The sequence below is a fragment of the Benincasa hispida genome, chromosome 1 (genome assembly GCF_027475165.1).
Source record: "Benincasa hispida cultivar pf3 chromosome 1, pf3_genome.v1.1, whole genome shotgun sequence".
NCBI classification, from domain to species: domain Eukaryota; kingdom Viridiplantae; phylum Streptophyta; class Magnoliopsida; order Cucurbitales; family Cucurbitaceae; genus Benincasa; species Benincasa hispida.
In genome coordinates, this window is record NC_143478.1 from 25,068,148 (window position 1) to 25,092,948 (window position 24,801).

Below are 24,801 nucleotides of genomic sequence, written 5' to 3' on the forward strand. Positions count from 1 at the left end.
GTGCCTACGGGCCGCTAGACATGCATTTCAAGACAAGATAGTACGTCTTTTGGTTTTCCTTTCATCATAAAAAATCGAGCTATCTTTCTTTGCTCGTGGATGCATAGCCTGATCCCGGTAATGGGATCACTTACTGAGTATTTTATACTAAACCTTTCTTAATTTATGTTTTTCAGGTAATGATAGGAATGGACTGGCGGGTGACGAGAGGGACTTGTGATCGTGCCATATGGGACATGTAAATCCTTCTGCTCAATTTACGTTTTCAAGCTATTTAAAAGTTTTTATTTGAAACTCAATGTTTGTCAAAATTTTATTTATTTAAGTTATTTTTCTTTCTTCATTATTTTAGGGGCCATAACAAAGGTTTTTCTTATTTGTTATTTATTTTGGAAAATTATCTTTATTATTTTCCTCAATGGTCAAAATGTTTTGAATGTAAATGTATAATTATGAATAACGACCCTTATCAGAGTACTCAAAAGGTCGGGTCGTTACATATATACTAGACATCATTCATCTTTATGCATCGCATTCTTGTCACTTACAGATAAAAATAATTATAATATTTTAAAAAGTAAAAAAAAATTGTGACATGACCATTTTTTATCAAATAATTTAATAAGACGTAGAAAGATAAATCGCTGAAAATTCATTTAGAACAAAATTGATGGTTAAAAATGTTTTATATGATATTGAAATTCATTACCAAATAAGTAATAGTTATAATTTAAAACCCCATCCTCCATAAAAATTCAACTTATAATTTAACCCAAAGAGATAAACATACAATCCTAATATTTTAACAAATATCCAAACCTTATCTTAAAAGGAACAAAGAAAAATAATAATAAAATAACATAACCAACATCCATTCCATAAAGTCATTTGTGATTAATGTACTCCACGTGGCATCCTCACATGCCATCCAACCTCTCCAAGCGCCACGTGGTGTCCCGTCATCTTCCGCCACGTCTACTCACCGTTTACCGCTTCCCCGCTTTAACATCCTATAAATACAAGCCCTAAATCATATCTTCCGTACTTAATTTTTCCTCTGATTTTCTTATTGGACTTTACAGTTTCAATTCCCATTTACTTCCAATTCATCAATCCAATGGCGTTGATTCGAGTTCACCGCCGCCGGATTTCTCTACCGGCGGTGGCGGTGACGGTGGTGGTGGTGGTTTTTATGGTGGGATTTTGTTGGAGCGGGAGTGTGGGACACATGCCGTCGACGGCGGAGGAGGCTCGAGACTACCAAGAAATGAAGAACAAGGCGGCGGCGAAAGATGAGAAGGAAAGAGATCAGTCGGCGGAGACGTGGACGGAATGGGCAAAAGAGAAAATCTCCGGCGGACTTGGACTGAAAAATGAACACCGTGAAGATGGCGGCGTTAAGAAAGTTACTGATTTCACTTCTGATACCGCCGAAAAGGCCAAGGACAAAATCCAGAATGTTGCTTCAGGTTTTTCTTAGGGCCTAGATTTTAGTATTATTTTAGGCTAATTAAATTATATAAAATTTATTTGTTTCTAAAATACCCCCAATATTTTTTTTTTTACAAGATTTCAAAACTATGGCGGAGTAAAAATTCCTTAAAATGCGTTAAAAGGGAGTAAAAAAAATCATTTGAATGTCCTAAAAAATTGTATTAAAATGTTTGGATGAAAATTAGGACTTGAGATAAATTGTGCAATTTTTTACCAAAGGAGAGGTTGAGTAGTGTTGCCATTAATTAATGAACATTGGCGTATTTTTTCTAATTACATTTTAAAAAAAATTGTAGAATTTATTCTGATTTTAATGAAATAATCTCTTTTAACCGTTTTAGTCCTTAAATTTAAAAAAAAAAAAAAAAGAATAATTATGCTATATTCAGAAGAAAAAAAAGTATGGACTTGGAATATATTATAATGAGATTTACTATCAAAATTTAGGGGAAAAAATAGTTTTCTCTGTAGCTTTTTAGAATTTCAATTTTAAAAGAAAGAAAAAGGAAAATTTGTTTTTTTAATTTTTTTAAAATTTTTACTCACAACAGAGGCAGGGCAATATAGTGCTGAAAAGGCCAAAGAAATGAAGGACACGGCGGAGGAGAAGGCCAGGGAGGGTAAAGACAAGGCAGCCAAAATGGCAGACTCGGCCAGGGGAACCGCAGCCGAGAAGACGACCGAAGCGGCAGAGAAAGCGAAAGAACAAGCATACAATGCGGCGAAAGTAGCCAAAGACAAAGTCACCTCCTTAAAAGACAAAGCTGAAGAAACCTCTGGTGAGGCGACCGAGAAAACGAGGGAAGCGGCGGAGGAGGCGAAGGAGAGAGCGGCCACGGGAGCGAGGGAGGCGAAGGAGAAAGCGGGAGAGATGGAGGAGGCGGCAAAAGTGAAGGGGAAGGAGGCGAAGGAGAGAGCGGAGGAGGAGGCGGAGAGGGCGGAGGAGGCCGCGGAGAAGCGGAAGAGTTGGGCGAAGGAGGGGTTCGAGGCTGTGAAAGGGAAAGCAGAGGAGGTGGTGGAGGCAGCGAAGGAGAAGATAGGGGAGCAATACGAGGCAGCGAAGAAGAAGTCGCAGAGGATTAAAGACGACGTGGTTCGGTCGGAGGCGGAGATCGGGGTGGACGACGAGCTTTGAAGAACTCCGGGCGGGGACTTCGTGTATATAAAGGGAGAGTATGAAAGTCGTTGGAAGGTTCCTTTTCGAGTGAAAAGGCGTTTTGAGGGAAGAAGGTGATTTCATGTGTGTTGGGTTCGATGTGTGTGTATATGATGAAATATGATAAAATGGGTGTTTAAAATCGTTTTTGGTGCTTTAATTTTGTGTTTGTGTTTTTTGTTTTCCTTCTTTTAAGGATGAAGCTTTGTGTTTTTTCCCTTAAATAATTATTGGAATCTATAAGAAATTTTAAAGAGACGATTTTACTCTGCAGAGGGTCGACTTTCTATATGTTTATATGAACTTTTTTTAAAAAAAAAAAAAAAAAAATTAAATAAACACTTGGAATGTCAATTTAAATACTGGGATCATGTATATTTGGTTGGTTTTTATGGCAACTTTAAACTGAATTTATATTCATTAATTATTTTTGTTTAAAACAAGTGAGTTTTATCTTAATAATGATTTACTTTTTGACCATTTATGTATTTTTAATTTTTTTAATTTATTTTTTAATGTATAATTTAATATTTACGAAATCTATATCCTTAGATAATAAAAATTGATGTTTAATTGATATATTTCGTTAGGGATTAAATTGTGAATCTTTAGAATTCTTACCTTGAGGAGTAACGAGAAAATGGACATAATAAAAATATAATATTAAAATAAATATAATTGAATATAATAATAAAATATTTAAATATTAAATAAACGAAAGATAGTATATAAATAAAATACAATAAATTAATAAAATAAAAAATAAAAAGTTTCTCAAAAAAAAATTCATTAAATATCTCTGATAGGAATTTTATAAGTAGAGGTGAATACTTTGAACAATGAGTCATTGACATATGGTCAACATTAGTATTTAATGAGTATCTATTATCTATTATATTTATAAATTTTCTCAGTCCATAAAAAAAAAAATATATATATATATATATATATATATATTTTAATATAATATTCTCTTATAAAAAAAATCTCTGAGTCACCGCATTTTATTATTGTGCTTAACTTTTGAGTAAATTTGTAAGTTTTGGTAAAATATGTTTTGTTCTCTCTTTTAATATATCATCTTTTAATTTGGATATTCATGTTGTGTTGTCTTCTTATATTAAGAATTTTACTAGAAAACAAATCACATATTTCACGAATGTGTCGAATCATTGATCTTAGCTATATACATTTAGTCTCGTGAATGGTAATGATTTCAATATGATTTGAGGAAGTGGTCGTTATGATATGTTTCACTAATTGTTATGATATAATTTTTTTTTTCATGTATTAAGTAACTCGTTTAAGATCTAGCTTGTATGGGTTACATAACAAACATGCATCTTCGCAATCAACTAGATCATAATTAGATTTATTGGAATAAAATAGATCAATGTAAACTAATTTTCAAATAAAATATAACATATTTTCAACTCTATTCCAATATTCTCCTTTTGGAGAAATATTATATATATGTAATAAAATTACTGAAGAATACTACAAATGTAGTATATAAATTAGTAGAGCTATATAAGTGTACTTATTTATTAAAATTTATGGTTATTCATGATCTAACATTCTTCATCGTCTTTTTGAGATAAGATGATATATCCTTTTCAAGTGAATGAACCACCATAAGAGTATTCAGTGATATAAATAGTCTACAAAAGATCTTTAATGTATAAATTGATGTAATTCCATTTGCTCTATGCTTTATTTACAAGTTAAGGCAAAATTTATCATCTCAATTTCTTTCTTAAGAAATTATATTGTCTTTGAAATTTCTTCAGAAGTTTCTGCTCAAATCATCAACATGTAGTAAATCTCATGTTGTGATTTCTTTATAAAAACACATGAATATATTGGATTTTTTGATATCCTTCTTTCAACAAATATCCATTTTGTACCCCATTTCTTCTGATTGTTTCAATCCATATAGCGATCTCTGTAACTTTATTTAATACAATTCCTGGAAATTTGATTTATATGTTTCAGGTACCTTAATTTCTTCTGGGATTCTTATATAAATATCATCAAGAGAGTCATATAAATATGTTGTGATTACATCCATAAGATGCATGTCCAAATTTTCATACATAGTCAAACCAATTAAATGTCTTAATGTAATTGCATCCACCATCGGAGAATACATCTCTAAATAATCAATACCAGGTCTTTGTGAAAAACCTTATGCAACTAGTATTTCCTTATATCTTGTGACCACATTATTTTTATTTTTTCCCTCACAAATATCCATTTGTATCCTATAGATTTGACATCTTCTGGCGGTCATACTACTAGTCCAAAAACATGACCTTTTGAAAGTGAGTTTAATTCGCCTCGATTGCTTCTTTCACTGAAGCCAATCTTTTCTATGTCAATATTTCTCATATTCACTTTCATAAATAATATCGTGAGTAACATTGTATGCAAAAATGTTGTCAACTTATATGGTACCATAATTTATTGAGATCTCATTATTATCCTCATTTACTTCAATATCCTTATGAGTACTCATATTTGAAAGGAACCGGTGAAGGTCCTATGCAGAAGGAGATCATTCCCAACTTTAAAATTTTCACATAAACTCAATTTTACAGAACAAAACATTATATATATATATATATATATATATATATATATGTACGATCTGGGCTGTTTCCCTCTCGACTTTGGATCTTAGCACCCCAAAAGTCTGTCTGTACACTGGGATCGCTCGCCAGCTAGGTCAGATTGGAGCAACCTTTTATGAGAACATATTACCCTTAATCCCTGAGCAGAGATGCACGCTTTATACAGGTAGTGAGGTCATGTATACTCATGGGATGGCTTTTTTTTTGGAGTAATGCGAACATTGGGAGGAAAGAGAGGCGAGGCCCAGATTGGAGATGATCCCGGCGACGATCTACCTGAAGAAGTTGCCGATAGCTACATCGCGATATATATATATATATATATATATAAATGGCATGCCTTTAGAAAAGAATGAAATTAGGGTTAGAATATCTTATCTTTGAAGACAAAATTCTTCGCGTGATCCCTCAATCTTGTCACGAACGCTTCGATCTAGATCTTGATCTCTAAGATCTAAGATCCCAAATAGCCACCACCACAAAAGAACCTCATGTATTCTCTGTTAGGGTTTGAGAATAAGTAGGAGTGGTGGGCTCTGCTGAGATTTTGGGAAGAGTGAGGAGAGGAGGAGAGGGGGAGAAGAAGAACACTTTTTCTTCTTTGTATTTTTTTTTTTTTTGAGTTTTTTTAGAGATCTCTCTGACCTTCGGAGAGAATAAGATGAAGATGATAATGTTGGGATTGGTGTCCTAATTCTCATGGAGTCTCATAGTTTGTAATTTATACACATTGTTATGAATAAAATAAGAGTTATTTTATCTAGCATTTACTTTCCAATAGACAAAGCTCCATGGTTATTGTATGTAAACTTAAGCATGCATATGAGATATACAAGTGGATCATGCCTTAAGTGATAACCTAAATAGGTTTGTAGTATAAGGATTAAGGAGGGATACTTGATTCTTGTGATACTACGGATACAACCCGTTTTGTAGAGGTTTGCAAGTGTTGTGAACTACTACAAATGGTAGATCCTGACTATTCATGTGGAGACATGAGAGCGGGGGTGTCCTATACAAAGAGTTTGTATAAGACCATACCACGAGATGATTCGTCTCTGTATATAACGCCGTTGATTCTGAAGACTTACATCTCACCTAAACGATCGTAGGTGACATGACCTTAATCCTGAGTGTTTTGGGAACTTCTGCCTTTGAGGACGATCCTTTCATTAGTATGGGTGAGAGTGGTTAGACTGCTAACTCAACATACCTACCTTTTTGGGGATTTGTCTGTTTTTGGAGCAGGAAACTTAATTACACAAGATAAAATTCACTTCTTCCCCGAAGCAGGGGTAAGTAGATAGATTGCTCTCTTAAGGGCTGATTCTAGGGCTTGAACATAGTGGTCATAGCTTCTCTCTGGAAGAGAGGACTCAGTTATAGTAGGACTATGACTTTTGTTCATTAGAGGGATCAGTGGTGTTTAAGGAGTTAGATGTAACTACAGGGACATAACAGTTATTGGCCCAGCTGTACTTACGAGCGATTTGTGAAGGGTTATCGCACTATTGATTGGTTCATATGGACATATAATATATTTGTGGTAAGAAGAGTTCAATTATCGGTCTTTAGTGGAGTGTCTGGCAGTTAACGGATGGTGGATCCCGTGAATAAAGAATTTAGTCAGTTATTCACGTACCGTTGGAGCTTTGAGCTACATGTCCATAAGGTCCCTTTGGTAGCTCAATGGATTCAAGTTGAGAATCAGTTCTTGGTGTTGATTTGAAATGTTCAAATTAACAAGAGAAAATTCGATTATATATGATATGATTGGAGTGATGTATTAGATACATCAAGTGGAGGATTAATGTAAATGAGATTTATATTAAGTACCATGAAATAGAAAAAGAGTTATGGTTTATATGTTTCATGAGATTAAATATTAAAACTATAGGTTATAAATATACTATGCTAAGTTGGTTATCATATATATATTTATAATAATATTAATTATTGAATAATTATATCTTTTTCTCTAATAATCAATTGAGTGGAAGGTTATTGGTGGTTTCATGGTAACCGTGAGATAAAAAGGAAAAAGATTTTCCTAAATTTAATAGTTGTTGAATTGAGATTTTCCATTTTCGGAATTACTCACGATGGCTGTCAAGTGAATTAGATTCACTAAATAATAGCTGAAGAGAGACTAGAAGATCGTGGAGTGACACTACACGATAGTGGACTTAGCTAGCCTTTAGCTAAACGATCGCGAAGGTTTTGCTAAACGATCGCATAACATTTGTTAAACGATTGAGCATCGTCTATACAATAGACCTTTTCCATCTCTCACTTGCTCAATTGTTTACACGATTGTTTTTTCTTTTGTCTCTTCCTCAAACCAAGTCCACACACAGAGCTCACACTTCTGGATTCTCACACCGAGAATACCAAGGTAGACATTATGGTGGTTTCGTATTCAACTCGACTTAGTAGAGGTTTTTGGAGGTCGTTTGCTGTGTTCGTGATCTTGGAGATCATTGTGTTCGTGGTTGCTTTGATTGTGCAGTGTAGCAGTCGTAGTGTTCGAGCGTTCATGATTGCTGTCTTGCTGATTGTACGAGCATTCGAGATCGAGTGTGTTTGAAGATGAGTTTTCAAAGGTATGTATAATTCTATCCCTTAATCTTATGTAAAGCGTGCTGTAATTTCGTATTGTGCATGACCGCTTAATTTCCGTTTGTGTACTGTAATTGTGTATGTTCAAATACGAATGAAATTTGGAACGATCATTCCACTACTCATGAAAATCCTCATATCTGATTTCCTTAAGATAAATCGTAAAAAAAAAAAAAAAAAAAAGAACACTCATTTCTCACGTTCTGTGTAGAGAGAAAAAACTCGGGGAGGGAGTTTTAACTCCCTCCTTTATTAAATTAAAAAATTAATTCAATTAATTAAAAAATATATAATTATATATAACTACTTTATTATATATATATATTATACTATATGCTATATCAAATATAACACAACCTATAATTTTTATACTGTATCAAATACAATATAACCTAAGTTTTATTTCTCTCAATGGTACATGGTATTTAGTATAAATTACATTTATGCTAAATTTAATTATATGAATCTCATCCATATAATTAATATTTGAATCATATTCAAATATTTAATTCATCTCAAATAAACTTTATATTATAATGTATCAAATACATTATATTAATTATATCACATATAATTAATCTAATTATCTGTATCACATATAATTAAATCCCTCAATTAATTTGAACAATTCAAAATAATCCAAAAAATTTATTCTCAATAAATCGCTGTTGAATTACAGAGGAGACCTTATGGACCTGTAGCTTGAAGCTCTAATAATACTTAGATAATTAATTAAACTCTTTAATTAAATTACCCAACATCCATTAACTGTAGTTTACTCCATTAAAGACCAACAACTGCTATCTTTGCACTACAAATATTTTTTTGTGTCCATTGGATATAATCAATCAACAGTGCAATGACCCTTCACAAATTGCTCGTAAGTACCACTGATCCCTTTAATGAACAATAAGTCATAGTCTAACTATGACTAGATCTCTCTCGTTCCAAGGGAGAGTGTGGACAAATTGCAAATCAAATGACTACCTTCATAGACAGGAGTTTACAACTCACTAAGGATTTAAGTCATGGCACCTATAGTTATCCTGGTGAAATATAAGTCTCTACTATTGACGGAGTTATATAATGAGACTAGTTATTTAGTGGTTCGGTCTTATACAAATTTTGTATATAGGATACCCGTCACATGCCTCCACATGAATGATCAGGATCAAATCATTTATAGCACTTTACAACACTTGTAACATCTACAAAGCGAGCCGTATCCGTAGAGTCACCAGGATAAGGTACCCAGCCTTATCCATCTACTACAGACCGTTTAGATTATCATTTAAACATGATCCACTTGTATGTGTCTACATACATGTTTAAATTACATAAAATAATCTAAGATCTTAGTTTATTAGATTGAGTAAATGCTAAAAAATAATTTTATTTTATTAATAACAATTTGTTTATACAATGTTTACAAACTACAAGAATACAAGAGAGATTTAGGACATCATCCCAACAAATGCGAATCTGAAAAAGAGCATTTAGAGAAAAGGTAGTTAACAAGTACTTTTCCATGTAATTCCTTTTAATTTCCACAAACAACCTAAAACATGATTATGTGTTTTTTCCTTTCCTATAGGTAAGTGATAACTGGCAAAAATGCTAGTTATTATAAGCCTTTTATTTAGAATTATGAGGGCTAACAGGTAGAAAATGCAGTGATAATACTTAGAATTTGTGAAAAATTGAGTTTTGCGTCGATAAGCACCTAAAACCTCACTGATCCAATATTATGCGTTATTCCGTGCCAAAGTGTCTATTTTTGTAGCTATCGTAGAAATCAAATGCATGCGTTTGTAATAAGCAATCACAAACAAACGCATGCACTGAAGCCAGGCGACCGCAAAAGACAGACGCAGACAGCAACCCCATGCGTCCAACGCATGGAGAATGCAGTGAACAAATAGAGATTGTGGCCAAGGAGTGACAGCCATAATAGAAGATCGCAAGATGGGTAGAATGCGTTGATAACTTCAACTAAATTAATCTCGGATGCATACCTTGGGAGTATCGACAAGATAAGGCGATGTGATAATGCCCATACCGCGACAAAAGCAGCAGTGAGCCATACCTTCATCATTACAGCTATCGGCATCCAAATTCTTTAAATAGCTCTTGAGACCTTCATTTTAAGACATCCGAACTTCTACCTCAAGGAAAAAGTTTGTGATCACAAATGAGAGCTTGAAAGAGATTTCCAGTGAGAATTCTTCATCTCCACAATCCAGACCGAGTGATGATTGGAGCATTCGCTAGAGATAGAGCTCGAGAGAGACATCTCCACCATTCAACCATGGCACCACCGACAGCCTTGACGCAGAGTTCTTCATCTCCCTTCTAATATTTGTATTATATTACATTTTAGCTTGAGATATTAAGATATTTTGTGATCAATGCAAATCTTAATTCCTTCATTACCATTTTCTTCATCATCTTCATCTCTATCATAGTTTATCTTCAGTGTTTATTTATCAAAGTCAATTGCATGCTTAATCGTGTAGCCTAGAGATAGGACGCATGTAGCAACCCACCGAAAGGTGTGCATTGTGTGAGTATAATGAGTTAATCCTCTTTGCTTGGTGAAAGGCTGTGGCAACGCCTGTCTATGGGATGCTGCATTGCTTGTCTATAAGTTAAGTAGCCATGTCTAACTGCCTAAGAAGGTAAGGGATGGAACGTACTAAGCAAGATTCGTATTGTTCCTAGAGACAGACACAATCTTATGCTCGACGCAACCATGCACTATAGAGATATAGTCATGCGGCTGACCATCTAGAGGTGTGATGCGTTAGTGCAACGAGCTGGGATTACTCGAGCGATTTAAGATAGTAAACACTACTATGCGTTAATGGTTGTCGTGTTTCTACCTATTCTCATTGCAAGTCTTCTATTGCTCAATCTGTTTAGTTAGGAGTAGGAGTAATGTGTAAAATATTTAAACATTCTTCACTTTATTTTTATTCTTATTCATCGCCTCAAACGCATCACCTCACAAAGATTACTGAGTGACAAGTCCCTGTGTTCGACCTCGGATTACCTGAGAAACTTGTGTTTGTGTTATACTTGGTGCAAGCATAAGAAAACTTGTGATAGGAACGCGTGATCATTGCATTAACGCATCATCATTCCGACGTATGACCTCAGACGCATGGGAGCAAACGCATCAGTTATGTCTAACGCATGATTTCTTGTTCAAACCCATCCGTCCTTAATAAAAATAAAATAAAAGAAAAAGCGTCCCTAAAATTATATCAACAGTAAGGTTGGACTTCTGTTTGCCACAATACTTAAATATACAATATCACACCTTTTGAATTCTCTTGACGCATCACTTCGTATAGACACGTCCTTTACAAAATTCCATCATCTATACAGACACATTCCTTCACTTTATAACTAACAAATTTTTAAATAATAAATACAAACTTTTTTACTTTTCTTTGGCCTAATGTCTTTATTTTCATAATTGGAAAAAATTTTAAAATGAAGTTTTCCTTCTCCACTTGAAGATGGTCTCGATCCTCCTTTGTATATCTGTTGTATTGATTGCTTTTTTTTAAGGGTTTCTATTGTCATCATCACCCAAGACTCTCATAGTGAAGTATTTTCTGGATCAAGGTGAGTTTCTTCCTCTCTTTCTTTCTTTTTTTTGGTTGTTTTGAAAGAACCTAGATTATTTTATTAAGTAAATCATCAGTTATCTTCTCTCAAATGAGAAGTCAAATAAAATTATAATAATTGTTCCATTTGTAAACTCAGTTAATTGTGAAAATTAAATATTAAACTTACATCATGGTAAAAGTTAAACTCTCCCTGTGATAAATTACTAAAATAAATTTTTGTCAAAATTGTTAATTCATAATTGTAGTGGTTAAACTTTCTTAAAAATAAATTGTTAAAATGGATTCTTGGTCAAATTTGTTAATTCATTTAGTTACTTATCATGCATTTGTTTTTGGAAAAAGGTTTTCAACCAAAATTTTTCAATAGTATTAAAGTACAGTGAAAAGAAAACTTTATGAAATTAAAAAGGGTATCCTTAAAAAATAATTAAGGTAAGTTTGAGTATGATTATGAAAAGGTTTTAATCACTTTTATAATATGAAAGTTTCATTTAAAAGTTTAAAATTAAATATTAAATTAATTCAAATTTATATTATTATCATATATATCTCTAATTTTTTATTTTGATTTATTCTCAAATTTATTTTAATAACAAGAGTCGTGCTATTTTTAAGGAGAAAAATAAATCATTTGAATCATACCAGCATGCTAGCAAAATCAATAATCATCAAAATTTATGTTCCAAGTGTTCCAAATATCCTAAAAAAATGTGCAACTAAATTCATTTGTTATTGAAAATCTACACAGAAGTTTGTAGCAAGTATGATATATATATATATATATAAAGATAATATTATTTAATTTATTACATAATAATCTTTTCCTATTTATTTTATTTTAAGTAGACTGAACAAGAGAAAACATAAATTAAAAAAAAAAAAAAAAAACAAAACAACAAATATGTGGCAGACTAAATGAGAGCAAAAGCAATTTGAAGGGAATAACCTATACACATGAAGTACAAGAAGAGGAAGAAAATGAATGTAGCGAGAGTGAGAGCGAGAGCGAGATTGACTACCTTATTTACATGGCTTATTCTCGATTTTCATTCACAATCTTGTATTTTAGGTTTAAGTTATTTATTGATTTAATAAAATAAAATCATAAAATGAAATATAATACAAACACCAATAGCAGGATTCCAAAGCATTTTTTTAGACATAATCTCTTTCTTAAAACAACTATATATTTATGTTAACTATTATTTGCATGGACTTGAATTTTTCAAAAAGTGGAAAAAATTATCAATACTAATTGTATTTATTCAGCTATTAAACATAAGTTTTTTTAATTATTTACGTCAAATCATTTTTTTTAGAAATGTCTGGTAGAATCAACTTTTTCCTTTTTTAGAACACACAACTTTATATTTCAAAGTTGTTTGAAACTTCAATCTATTCTATAAATATTAGTACAACATGCAACAAATGATTTCATCCTTGTCATTCTTGTCAAACATGTAAAAATAATAAATCTAATTAAAAATTATAAAAATAAATAATATTCATGAAAGTAACTTCGACATAGAATGATACTCACGAGATGATATATATATATAGATATTTTCTGACTAATCGATATTTTTTCTGTTGTGTACTGTTCAATTAAAATAACATTTTATGAGCAGAAATTCTTGAATCAAATAATAATAAATATCAAATTTCTAGGTTTTTCATCTCTGTATAATCGAAATAATATCAAATTCTATGATCTATATCTATATCTATAATATATAAAAAGCCATGATTCCAAATAAAAATTATTCAAACAAGATTGATAATTATAGGAACCTTTTTTAATATAAAAAATATTTAAAAATATTTATCCTTTATAGCAAAAAGTTCCAAAACTACAAAGTATTTTAGAACTTTTTGTTATAAAATCTAAATATTTTTTAGATTTTTTGATTTACAAGAATTTTCCATAATTTTTTAATTATATGTACACAACCTATTATTTACGTGGATTTAAAATTTTCAAAAATAATAGAATCTATGCATTATAAATGCATGAAAATTTGTCTTTAAACTAACGTAGCCCCCAAATTTGTCTACTATTTTATTTGGTTTATTTTGTGATTTGTTTTTCCAGATTGATAGCTTTAAAGACAAAATAAATAAAATGAAATATATATAATTTTTTTTTTGAAATGTGCAACTCATTTTCATATATATATATATATATATATATATATATATATTTGCAATTTTAGGAAGAACTAATTATGTCAAATATTTTTATATATAGTCAAATAAATCTCAACAAAAAGCCAAGCAATCAAACTTTTAAGTTACTATAAATTAGATGACACAATACCACACTAAAAAAAATGCATTCTTTAGTTGCTGTTTTCTTCTATACCTTTTTTATTTACCACTTCTTTCTCCTTTGTTTTTGATTATTTTTTTCATCAAATTTGGTTACTATTGATTTTCATGTTGATTTTCATAAAGAAAGAATTACAATAATTTAGGCATCATTTGGTAATAGTTTTGTTTTTTGTTTTTATTTTTTAAAATTAAGCCTATGGACACTACTTTCATTCGTATCCAAGTTTCTTCCATTGTTATCTACATTCCACCAATAGCCAAAATTTGAGAACTAAAAAAAAATAGCTTTCAAAAGATTGTTTTTGCTTTTGAAATTTGGTTAAGAATTCAATTATTGTACTTCAAGAAGATACAAATCATTCTAAGAAAGATGAAATAGGCTTAATTTTCAAAAACAAAAACAAAAAACAAATGGTTATCAAACGGGGTCTTAATTTTTTTAAAGAAAAATAATTTAGTTATTTTAATAAGAAATTTATCTTTCAATAAGAAAGAAACAATATTTTGAAATTTTGTTTTATGACAAATTGATATCAAATTTAGTGTTGACTAAAATCCTCGAACAGAGGATCTTCGTTGATTTTATATGAGAACTGAAAATGTGAATTGGGAAAATAATAGCCTAGTAGGCTATTCAATAGGAAAGTTTTGGGAAAATTGTCAAAAATATCACGTTTAGGTTTTAATCGTACAAAACTAGCACATTTTTTTAAAATTCGTAAAAATAATTTCTCCATCAAACTCGAGCCAGATTGACCATCGAGAATCTTAAAAAAATCAACATTTTCTAACTTATCAATTGTTTTGGGTCTTCTTGATACATCCGTGATTACACACTAAGATTTGTTATTTTTATGTAATCTTCCCAAATCTTATATTATTTCAATTTTTTCCAAATTTGATTATGTTTACTAAATATTATATCAAATTATTACGTAACTTTTCATTTTAGTATAATTTATATAATAAAACCCAAAACAATCGATGATAAGTTGAAAAAAAGTTGATTTTTTAAATTAAAATTTTGTAGTCGATCTTGTCCAAGATGGATCGAGAAAAGCTATTTTTACGAGTTTTAAAAAAAGATGCTAGTTTTGTAAGGTAAAAAATTAAACATGTTATTTCTAACAATTTTCCAAAGTTTAAACAATTGTGTAATTAGAACTATTTATTTAGGTTATATCTATAAAAAGTCCTAAAATAAGTTCCAATACATTGAGACTTCATCAGTAACTCATGTTATTTTAAATATCAAATATAGTTCCTATATTTTCAACCATTATTTTTTTTTTAGAATAGGTGATATTATTATACAACAACAAGAAGGATACCATAACCTGGATCAAGGCATCAAAGCAACAAAGCACAAGCAAAGACAGGGCAACAAAACCAAAACAAAGCCAAGGATAAGACCAGAACAAAACCAACACATAGACGCAAACTCGCAAACCACCAGGAAGAAAGGTAGAGAAAAGAACCTAAAACCCCACAAACTAGGGGCTATAGTAAAACAGAGAACAACGTGAAGCTCAAAAGGAAAAAACATCCATACATACACTAGATAAGACCAAGAAGGTCAACCTGCTAGGAAGTAGCACGAGCACGAACCATAGAGACCATAAGGTGAACCAGAGCAGACACCGACCTCGGTCGACCTCCATGCAACTGCCGATTACGCTCCTACCAGATGTAGTATATAGACGCACACCAGAAAACATGGAACAACTTACTACACATCCCCTTACCTGACCCCACTCGGCACAACCAACTCAACTCTACATCCCAACCAGTCACCCGATGCGTCAAACCCAACTGACGCAACATACTAGACCACACCTCTCTCCCAAACCCACACTTAAAAAATAAATGATCCTGTGACTCCACACCTCCCCCACACAGAAGACACCCTCCCTCTGACAACACACCTCAACTCTTCAACCAATCTCGCGTACCCAACCTGTCCCTCACTACTAACCACACACAGAAGGAGTGATGCGAAATACCACCCCCTGCCCACAAAATACCAGCCTAAGACACCCTAGGACGACGAGAATGTATACTCTCCCAAGCACTAGCGATAGAAAACTGACCACTAGCATCCGACACCCAAACCCAATAATCCTCTCCCCTCACCCTAGGCCCCACTGCCTGGATAAGTCCTTATATCTCAAGCAGCTCCCAAGACACTGTAGGCCACCTCCAACCTCCCTCACCATCCATGAACTTCGACAACCGTGCTCCAAACTACTCATTGCATCATGAACCACAGTAGACCCGTATGAATCCAAAATCGCACCCCTCGGCAGCCAAAGATCCTACTAAACAAAACAAGACCGTCCATCGCCAATCATCAAACGAACCAAATGTTTGAATCTATCTCTACTTCACAAGTTAGCCTTCAAGCACCAAGACCTCCCAACCTCACTCCGAACAACCCACAACGACCGCACACGCAAAACATACTTCTTCACCCACGCCACCTATAGTGACCCCGATTTAGTTAAGAGAAGCTAGAGCAGCTTCATAATAGCAACCTGGTTCCAAGAGGCCACATGCTTCACACCCAACCCGCCTCTCCCAACGGCAAGCACACCTTATCCCATGCCACCCATGCACCACCCCGACTTACCACATTACCCTTCCATAAATAACTACGTAACAGACGATCAACCTCATGAGTTACACACGCAGGCAACACGAATATGCTACACCAAAAAATGTGAAAGGACTGTAAAACAGACCTAACAAGTTGCAACCTCCCAGCAAAGGAGAGGGACCTTGCTGCCCAGCTTCTAATACGAGCTGTAATCCTCTGTATCAAAGGCGCACAATCCACAACCCTCAACCGACTCGGCAATAAAGGTAAACCCAGATACCTAACAGGTAACGAACCAAGAGAGACACCCATATATGCAGCTAGTTCCTCTGTCTCCCCAGACTCCATACCTGCATTAAACATAGAACTCTTCCCAACATTTGCAACTAACCCAGGCAGCTCTGTAAACTCTGTCAATACCTGCCTCACAAACTCCAAAGAATCTCTCTCAACTGCACAGAAAATCATTAAATCGTTTGCAAAAACCAAATGAGTTAGGCCCAAGCGCTCACACCGATCATGGAACTTAAACTACACATGAGGTTTATTCAACAACCTAGACAAGACCTCTATCACCATCACAAACAAAAAAGGAGACAATGGATCCCCCTACCTCAACCCCTTCCTACTAAGAAAAAACGTTCAAGGGAACCATTAATCATCACAGAGAACTTAGGCGAAGTAACACAAGCTCTCATCCAACTAACAAACTGAAGGGGCGTACCTATAGCCAACAACACCTCAAACAGAAAATCCCAATTCACCGAATCGTAAGCCTTCTGAAGGTCTACCTTTAACACAAAATGCGGCTTCCCTCTACCCTTCTTATAGCTCCCCACGAGCTCCTGACACAATAAAATGTTATTGAAAATCGACCTACCCGGAACAAACGCAGACTAATTACCACTGAGGAAATCAGGCAACCACAACCGCAATCTCTCAGCTAAGATCCTCGAGATACACTTATACACAACATTGCAACATGAAATAGGACGAAACTCCTCCATACGTTCAGCTCCTCGCCTCTTAGGGATGAAAGCAATATCAGTAGAATTAACTCCACCAGGCAGGTAACATGTCTAAAAAGAAATTCAGCATAGCGTCACAGAAATCATCCCCAACCACACTCCAAGCAGCTCTATAAAAATCCACCGAAAACCCATAAGGCCCAGGAGCCATCCCAGACTTCATCGAGAATAAAGCCTTCTGAATCTTCTCTCGACTCACTGGCCTACCAAGTGCCTCCACCCCCTCCTCAGTCCAGCTGAACTGCATAATATCCCCAATTCAGGCAGTAAGATCCCTATACCCCACATGTTGAGCCCCTAAGCAACCTCGAAAGAATTTTACCGCCACCCCTGCCACCCTATCATGCACCGTCTGGCGAGTCCCCCCACCATCCACAACTGTAAATAAACCACTGCAGCTACGACGAGAACAAACACAGCGATGAAAAAAAGCTGTGTTCATATCACCTAACTCCAGCCACCTGACCCTAGCCTTCTTCCAGAGCGACGCCTCCTCCAATCTCGCCACTGACCAAAACATCTTAGTGGTCTGAGCCGCCTCCGTACAAATCGACTCTGAATCAGGATTCCTTTCTATCGCAGCCTGAGCAACCTCCATAACCTGCCTAGCTGCCCGCACCTCATCAGCTAACACAGAGATATACCTACCAAATGATGCACGAAAAACCCGCTTCACTGCCTTTAAATTTCGCACAAAACTAACCATATGAGACACATCCTCAGATCTTCTCCACACTGACCTGATAGTATGAAGAAAACTCTCTGCCTCCGCCCAATGAGAAAAATAACGAAACGTAGGAGATGGCCTACTCCTCGTCTCCCCTGTAGAAACATGAAGAGGGCTATGATCAGAAATCCCCCACTGACCAACCCTAACCTCCGAATACGAAAAAACTACCTTCCACGCCTCATTGGACAAGCATCGATCCAAGCAGCGCAAGATACCATTCCCCTGAAGTTTACTAGTCCAGGTAAACCAGTTACCTGTCACACCCAACTCAACCAGATCTGCCTCCAATAACACCTCATCAAACTCCTCCATCTCCCTCAAGCTAGGGCAACCACCAAAATCCTCCGAACTACTACGAATAACATTAAAATCCCCCAAAACAACTCCAGGAAGTTGCCACGAAGCACACACATCAATCAATTGAGACCACAAGTTCCTCCTCTCACTCACGTGATTAGAGGCATACACAGCACCAATATATACCCTAGCACTGGATACAACATCCATTAAGGTTCTAGAAATGAATTGATCCCCACTGAAATCAATGAAAAAAATCATAGACACTCTTCCACCATATCACCCAAATCCTCCCAACTCCCTGCACACTATAGCTACACACATAACTCCAGGCATCACTAAACCTACCCATCACCATACCAAAATTCTCACGACGAACCCTCGTCTCAAGCAAACAATAGAAAGTAACAGAGGAAGAAGCCAGAAAGTCTGCCACCACCCTACACTTGATAGGGTCATTCAACCCCCTAACAGTCCAGGAACACCAAATCATGAATCTTGCAAGAGATCACACCTACCACTTCCCACTGGGCCTTTGCCCAAACTCCCAAACATCTCATCTATAACAAGCAATGGATCAGGATCTGCCTGCACTAGTGCCAATGCCAACGAGTCTCCCCCCTTATCACAAACATCAAACTGATTACGATCATCAACATGCTTTACAAATCCTGGAATTCCAGGGGACCCACAAACTACTCTGTTCTTCAAGGGTGCCGTACTCGGTGACCCACTACCACCCCTATGCCCTACACCTTCTCTATCATGCCTACGTCGACTAACCATAGTAAATTCTTCAACCCTCTCCGCGCCCTTAATCTCATCCACTAGGCTAGCTCCCCTCGCACTCATACCCAAGTCCTCCCCCTTCCTCACATTTTCAATTCCCCCATTCTTCTCCAAACACCCCTCATTGACTGTCACAATACACAACTCCTGACCCTTCTCCACACCCTGTTGCTCACACACCGCCCCAGTATGCCCAAAGGAACAACAACAAGAACACCTACGAGGTTTCCACTCATACACTACTAGAATAATAAACTCCTGACCCTGCATTCTAATAGTGACTGAAGGGGGCATTAACAAATCACCATCCACCTGAACACAAACCCTCGCATACAATAACCATCGCTGTTCTCTTGTTGCAACATCAAAAGAAATAGGTTTACCCACGACACTAGCTAACACTGCTAAACCCCTGTTCGTCCACAACTCTAGGGGAACACACACCAGTTTAATCCAGATAGAAACAGAATAAAAAACAAAGGTTTCAGGAACAATACTTGGAGACCACTGTCGTAATAAGATGGGCTTGCCACCCAAGTGCCACAGACCATTCTCCAACACCCAATCCCATGACTCTACCTTTTAAAAATTAAAGATAATCAAACCGTTATCCAACAAGGTAATAGTCGGCATCTCAACATGTCTCCAAATTCTCTGAATAAGACGACAAATAACAGAATACGGGAGTTTGGCATTCACAAACTAATCACTCAGAGATTTCTCCCACACACATACACCCTCATCAATAATCTCCTCACAAGATCCAACAATAACTTTATCATTTTCAACCAATGGGGGAATGAACTCCAAATTATCCCTCAACTTAGACCCAAAAAGGGCTGTCCACGACTTTCCCCCTTTCACGCCATATCCAAAACCACAAGAACCACACCCCTCCTCTAATCGAACCACCTTTGGACCAAACCCCATAGCTAAACCAGTTTTAGGAACCAACTCCTCCCACTCACGAAGAACTTGAATGTCCACCGATCGACCCTCACTTCCATAATGCCCAGCCCGCGAAACCTCTCCACTGTCTGACTTCTGCCCCCCCGAGCCTTCCAACTTCGGCCCTGCACTATGCGGCCCACCCACCAAAGCTCCCACGCCTATCGACCCTTTCCCTAGCTCCCTTTGCACTATTCCACTCCCTTCACTCAACCTCAGCCCACTCCCAATAGGCCCCCTCATTCCAGCTCCCTCAAGGCCCACTTCAACACCCCTCACAACCCGATTTTCATCCGGGCCCCTAACACCCTCAAGGCTCCCAGACACCTCTTTCACTTCCTGCCCATCAACTAACCCAATACCCAGCCCACCCGGTTCAACCCTCACAACTTGAATTTCCTTCTTCAACTCAACACTCTCTATACCAGACCCTTCACCTTCCTCAGAGCGACCGTCAGACAACCCAAAATCCTTCACCTCTGGAGATCGAGCACCCAATCCTAAATCGATCTCCAGTCTAAGTAGACGAAAGGGTTTACGAGCAACTCGTCCTTCATTCTTTTCTTTCAGTCTTAGAGGCGACCGCTTACGCACCATCATCACCAATTCTCACCGTGTTAAACCCATACCTCAATAAGATGTCTGCCAACCAACAGAACCCAACCTCACTAGTCATCCGCGAGCACCTCTACCATTCAACAAGTCACGAACGAAACTCGTACAGACTCTGTCGACAACGGCCGTCAATCGCAACTTCAAATCCACCCAAATAGACACGAAACCAGGAAACTTAGTCGACGACACGTAGAAACTGAACGTAGAAACCAGGAATCAACTTCTATCAGACGCGAGCGTAGAATATAGTGAACATCACTAGTAGAGATTCACTTGGCGGAAGTCGCGAAAATGACGACCAGCGGAAGCCCACCCGGCGCAGACGAAGCGATGGCGAACCCATAGAGATTCACTCGACAAACCCTTAGCGATGGCGGAAGCCCACGAACCATAGAGAACCCTAGGCAGCGGCGAACCCTACAGCTGTATCCAATCTATTTAGGTAGCGGCGAACCCTAGATTCAATTCACTCCCAAGAAAATTATTTCTCAACTATTATTAAATTTAGTCACTATCATTAATTTATTGTTGATTTTTTAAAGATTTATTTATTTATTATCATTTTCACTATAAATTTCAGAAATATCTTAAAAATTATTATCAAAATATCGAAAATGTGATGAAATAAGAAGAATATGAACAATGAAAATAACAATGAAAGCAAGACAATAGAGAAAAGTAGAAGAGAAGAAGTAGAAAATTTATATTAAACTCAATTATTGTGTTCTCTACAAAGGCACCTTATAACCCTATTTGGTATGGTGAGGTATATGTTATAAGGTAAAAGTTAATGGGGGAGATTATGGGATTAGATAACCTATGAAGGTTATGGGTTTGTTGTAACAAAAATAAGTTATGGATATGTGGAATATTCCATTTAAAATACTCCCCCTTAGATATCCATATTATGTAAATAAATGTCTCGTTAAAACCTTACTAGAAAAATCCCAATGGGATAAAAATCTAGTGAAGGAAAAAGAGTATATCATTCATATAATCTAATAATTACCTCATTAAAAACCTTGCTAGGCAAACCCAATGAGACAAAACCATAGTCAAGGGAAAAAGAGTGCAGCATATTTGCTCCCTCTCATGAAAACATCACTTAATACTCTTGGTTGTCATATAAAAATATTGTTGCTAACTTCTCAAATATTGTTGCAGGCAACACCTTCGTCAATAAGTCTCCCAATTCGTTTTTTTTTTAAGAAATTCGTTGAATAGTGATGTTGGTACTTTATGCTTTATCATCTTCATATAATAACACTACTGGCTAGCCTTATATATCATCAAGATTTTAACATGATTAAAATAGTTGTTATGATCTCCTTCATAAAGTAAAATTAACCACCATGGTAATGTAACTAGGCCATATAAGATCTATCACCACGTGTCCGAGATGACACGAAACGGTCGACGTCCTAAAACAGGGTTAATTTTAAAAGAAAATAAAAAGGAGTCGCCACCCATCATTTTTAGGATATGATTGGACACTGAAATAAAATAAAAAAATTCAATAAAATTCAATAAAAATGGTATGCGAAAACTAGCATTGAGTTCGGGAATCGTTTGTGTATAGGAAAGGTGTTAGCACCCCATAATACCTTTTTAAAAAACAATGGCTAAATTTTAAATTTTGAATCAAAAAATATTTTTTGAACAAATTTATTTGAAAAAAAAAAGTTATAAAACAATGTCTTATTTTACCACTCATTACTCCAATATTTGAAATAATGAGCCCATAAAATAATTGGATAAATTCTATCAATTGAGCTATATTACAATTGAAAAAAAATTCTTCTCCTCAAGATTGTGAGAAATTATTACAATTTCTCAAAATTCATCATAGGTCTAGCATTTTAATAATGGATTTTTTAGAAATATTAATTAAATTCATTTTCTCTTGGGATAAAATCTCGGACTCTCAAAGATGTGATCCCTCACCTCAAGAATTCTAGGAAATCAAACTCCCAAATTTCCTAAATTCCATCGTAAGACTTTTTTTCAAACAATGCAAGTAAGCACTAATAATATTGGCATAATAAAATCTATAGCATGAATATATCGAAATGACAATACAATAAAATATTTTTAAAATAAAATAATTAAATGTAATAAAAAATAAAATAGATAAATGTCAATAGAAAGGAACTGAAATGTGAAATTTAAAAGAAAATTTTTTTATTTAAGAATAATTTAAAATAACCTAAACCTATTAAAATATAACTATAATTTTAAATAATAATAATAATAATAATAAAAAGGACTGAGCGTCAGTGGCAGACTGCCATCACATTTGCACACACCCACACACACTCTTAAAACAAAACTAATAATAATAATAATAATAATAATAATAATAATAATAATAATAATAATAATAATATAATTGTTATAAAGGCTTAGATGTGATGGTACTTGTTGTGAAATCGACAATTAAAGAACACAAAAAAGGAACGTAGAGTAGGGAAAATCGACACACAGATATACGTGGTTTAGTGTGTTGGCTACGTTAATGGGCAGAGGGAGAACAATATTATTTCGAGAGAATGTTTTTAGAATTACATAAAAAAACGGTGCCTCTAGGTTAGAGAGTTTATATATCGCACTGCTCTAAACCCTAGGGTCAAAATCGTAAATAACTGCCAATAAATAAATATGTTGAATACAAAATCTGAATAGCGAGACCCCCGTACTAGGTTGTTCGAAGCGCCCGCAAACAGATTCAAGGCATTTCAACCGTACTTTTCTTTCTTCTTTTTAAAAATAAAACTAAAAATAATAAAAACTAAGTAAAAATGCATATAGTTTAAAACCCTATTGTGAAACTTCAAGATAAAAAAAAAAAAAAAAAAAAAAACTCTCCATTCTTTTCATCTCTTCACTTGTTCTCTCTAAACTTCCATCTTCTTCAATCCTTCTTTGAGGATTTTTCTTAATCCTAAAAACATGTTTTTTTAAGAGGACAAAAAAAAAAAAAAAAAAAAAAATCTCTCGTTAGATATATTTAAATAATAATATGTTTAGTTAAAGTTTGAGCTATGTTTGTGGATTAATAATTTATCACATTGAGTTATTTAATTAGATTGAGCCATACTATGTGATCTAATTAATTAAGGCCCTAGATTCCTAAATGAGTATAGACTTAATGGGTAGAAGCCCATTCCTAGTTAATTAGGGTTTAATGGGAACCCTAATTGAACTAGCATATAAAGAGACCTTAGGCTATGGTCCCTGATGAAAATAAAAGAGGAAGGAGAATAGAAACACATGAATAGTTTATGTGAAAAACCCTAGGTCAGGGAGAAAAAACCACGATCTAAACTAGTTTTTATTATTCAAGTGATACAGAAATACAGGAGAACTTGCTCAAATAAATAGACAGACAGGAAGCCCTAGGCCCATAAGAGAATTACAAATAAGTCCCTAGGGCAAATCAACCCTTTTCGACACTCCCCAATATACCAAAACAATAAGCATTAAGTCTTTCTTAAATCCCATCTAGAGAGAGATCCCACTAAGGACATTCAGAGTTTTGGTTATGGAAGATCACAGTCATTTATCATCATCTTGAAGCTAGCATTAGTTTCTCCATGGAATTCGGTATGTTATTATTTTTGACAATTTGATATGAATGATCCTAGGGTTTATCTATTCAATATAGATTTTAAAGTATTTATGCTAAAATCTCCTCCTTTCAGGGTATAGTAATCTCTATCTTTTTACCCCTTTTTATTATTATTATTATTATTATTTTTTATCTACATGCATGTTTCTACTTTGTAAAAAAGAAGTTATAACATACTTGTGGTTATCATTAACAAAGAACGGTGATAAAATAGAATGAAAACAAGATAAATAATCACAAAAAAAAAAACTAATAGATCTAAAATAACTCTACTTCTTCTGTTTTAAGGGTTCAGATGA

The 24,801-nt window shown here is 34.8% G+C and overlaps 2 protein-coding genes across 2 annotated transcripts; one reads left to right on the top strand and one right to left on the bottom strand.

The window, feature by feature from the left end:
* The first annotated feature begins 1,055 nt into the window (after positions 1 to 1,055).
* LOC120092642 (Late embryogenesis abundant protein (LEA) family protein) lies at positions 1,056 to 2,919 on the top strand. Its single transcript, XM_039050790.2, has 2 exons — positions 1,056 to 1,469; positions 2,046 to 2,919. Exons 1-2 carry the CDS (start codon positions 1,118 to 1,120, stop codon positions 2,627 to 2,629), a joined length of 936 nt encoding a protein of 311 aa, XP_038906718.1. The 5' UTR covers positions 1,056 to 1,117; the 3' UTR covers positions 2,630 to 2,919.
* A 12,536-nt stretch (positions 2,920 to 15,455) lies between these two features.
* Positions 15,456 to 18,732, bottom strand: LOC150038340 (uncharacterized). Its single transcript, XM_090312761.1, has 8 exons — positions 17,818 to 18,732; positions 17,590 to 17,736; positions 17,372 to 17,546; positions 16,613 to 16,919; positions 16,465 to 16,522; positions 16,292 to 16,351; positions 16,085 to 16,186; positions 15,456 to 15,551 (listed from the first exon to the last, which is right to left on the bottom strand). The coding sequence occupies exons 1-8, from the start codon at positions 18,730 to 18,732 to the stop codon at positions 15,456 to 15,458; spliced, it is 1,860 nt and encodes a 619-aa protein (XP_090168887.1).
* Positions 18,733 to 24,801: the final 6,069 nt, after the last annotated feature.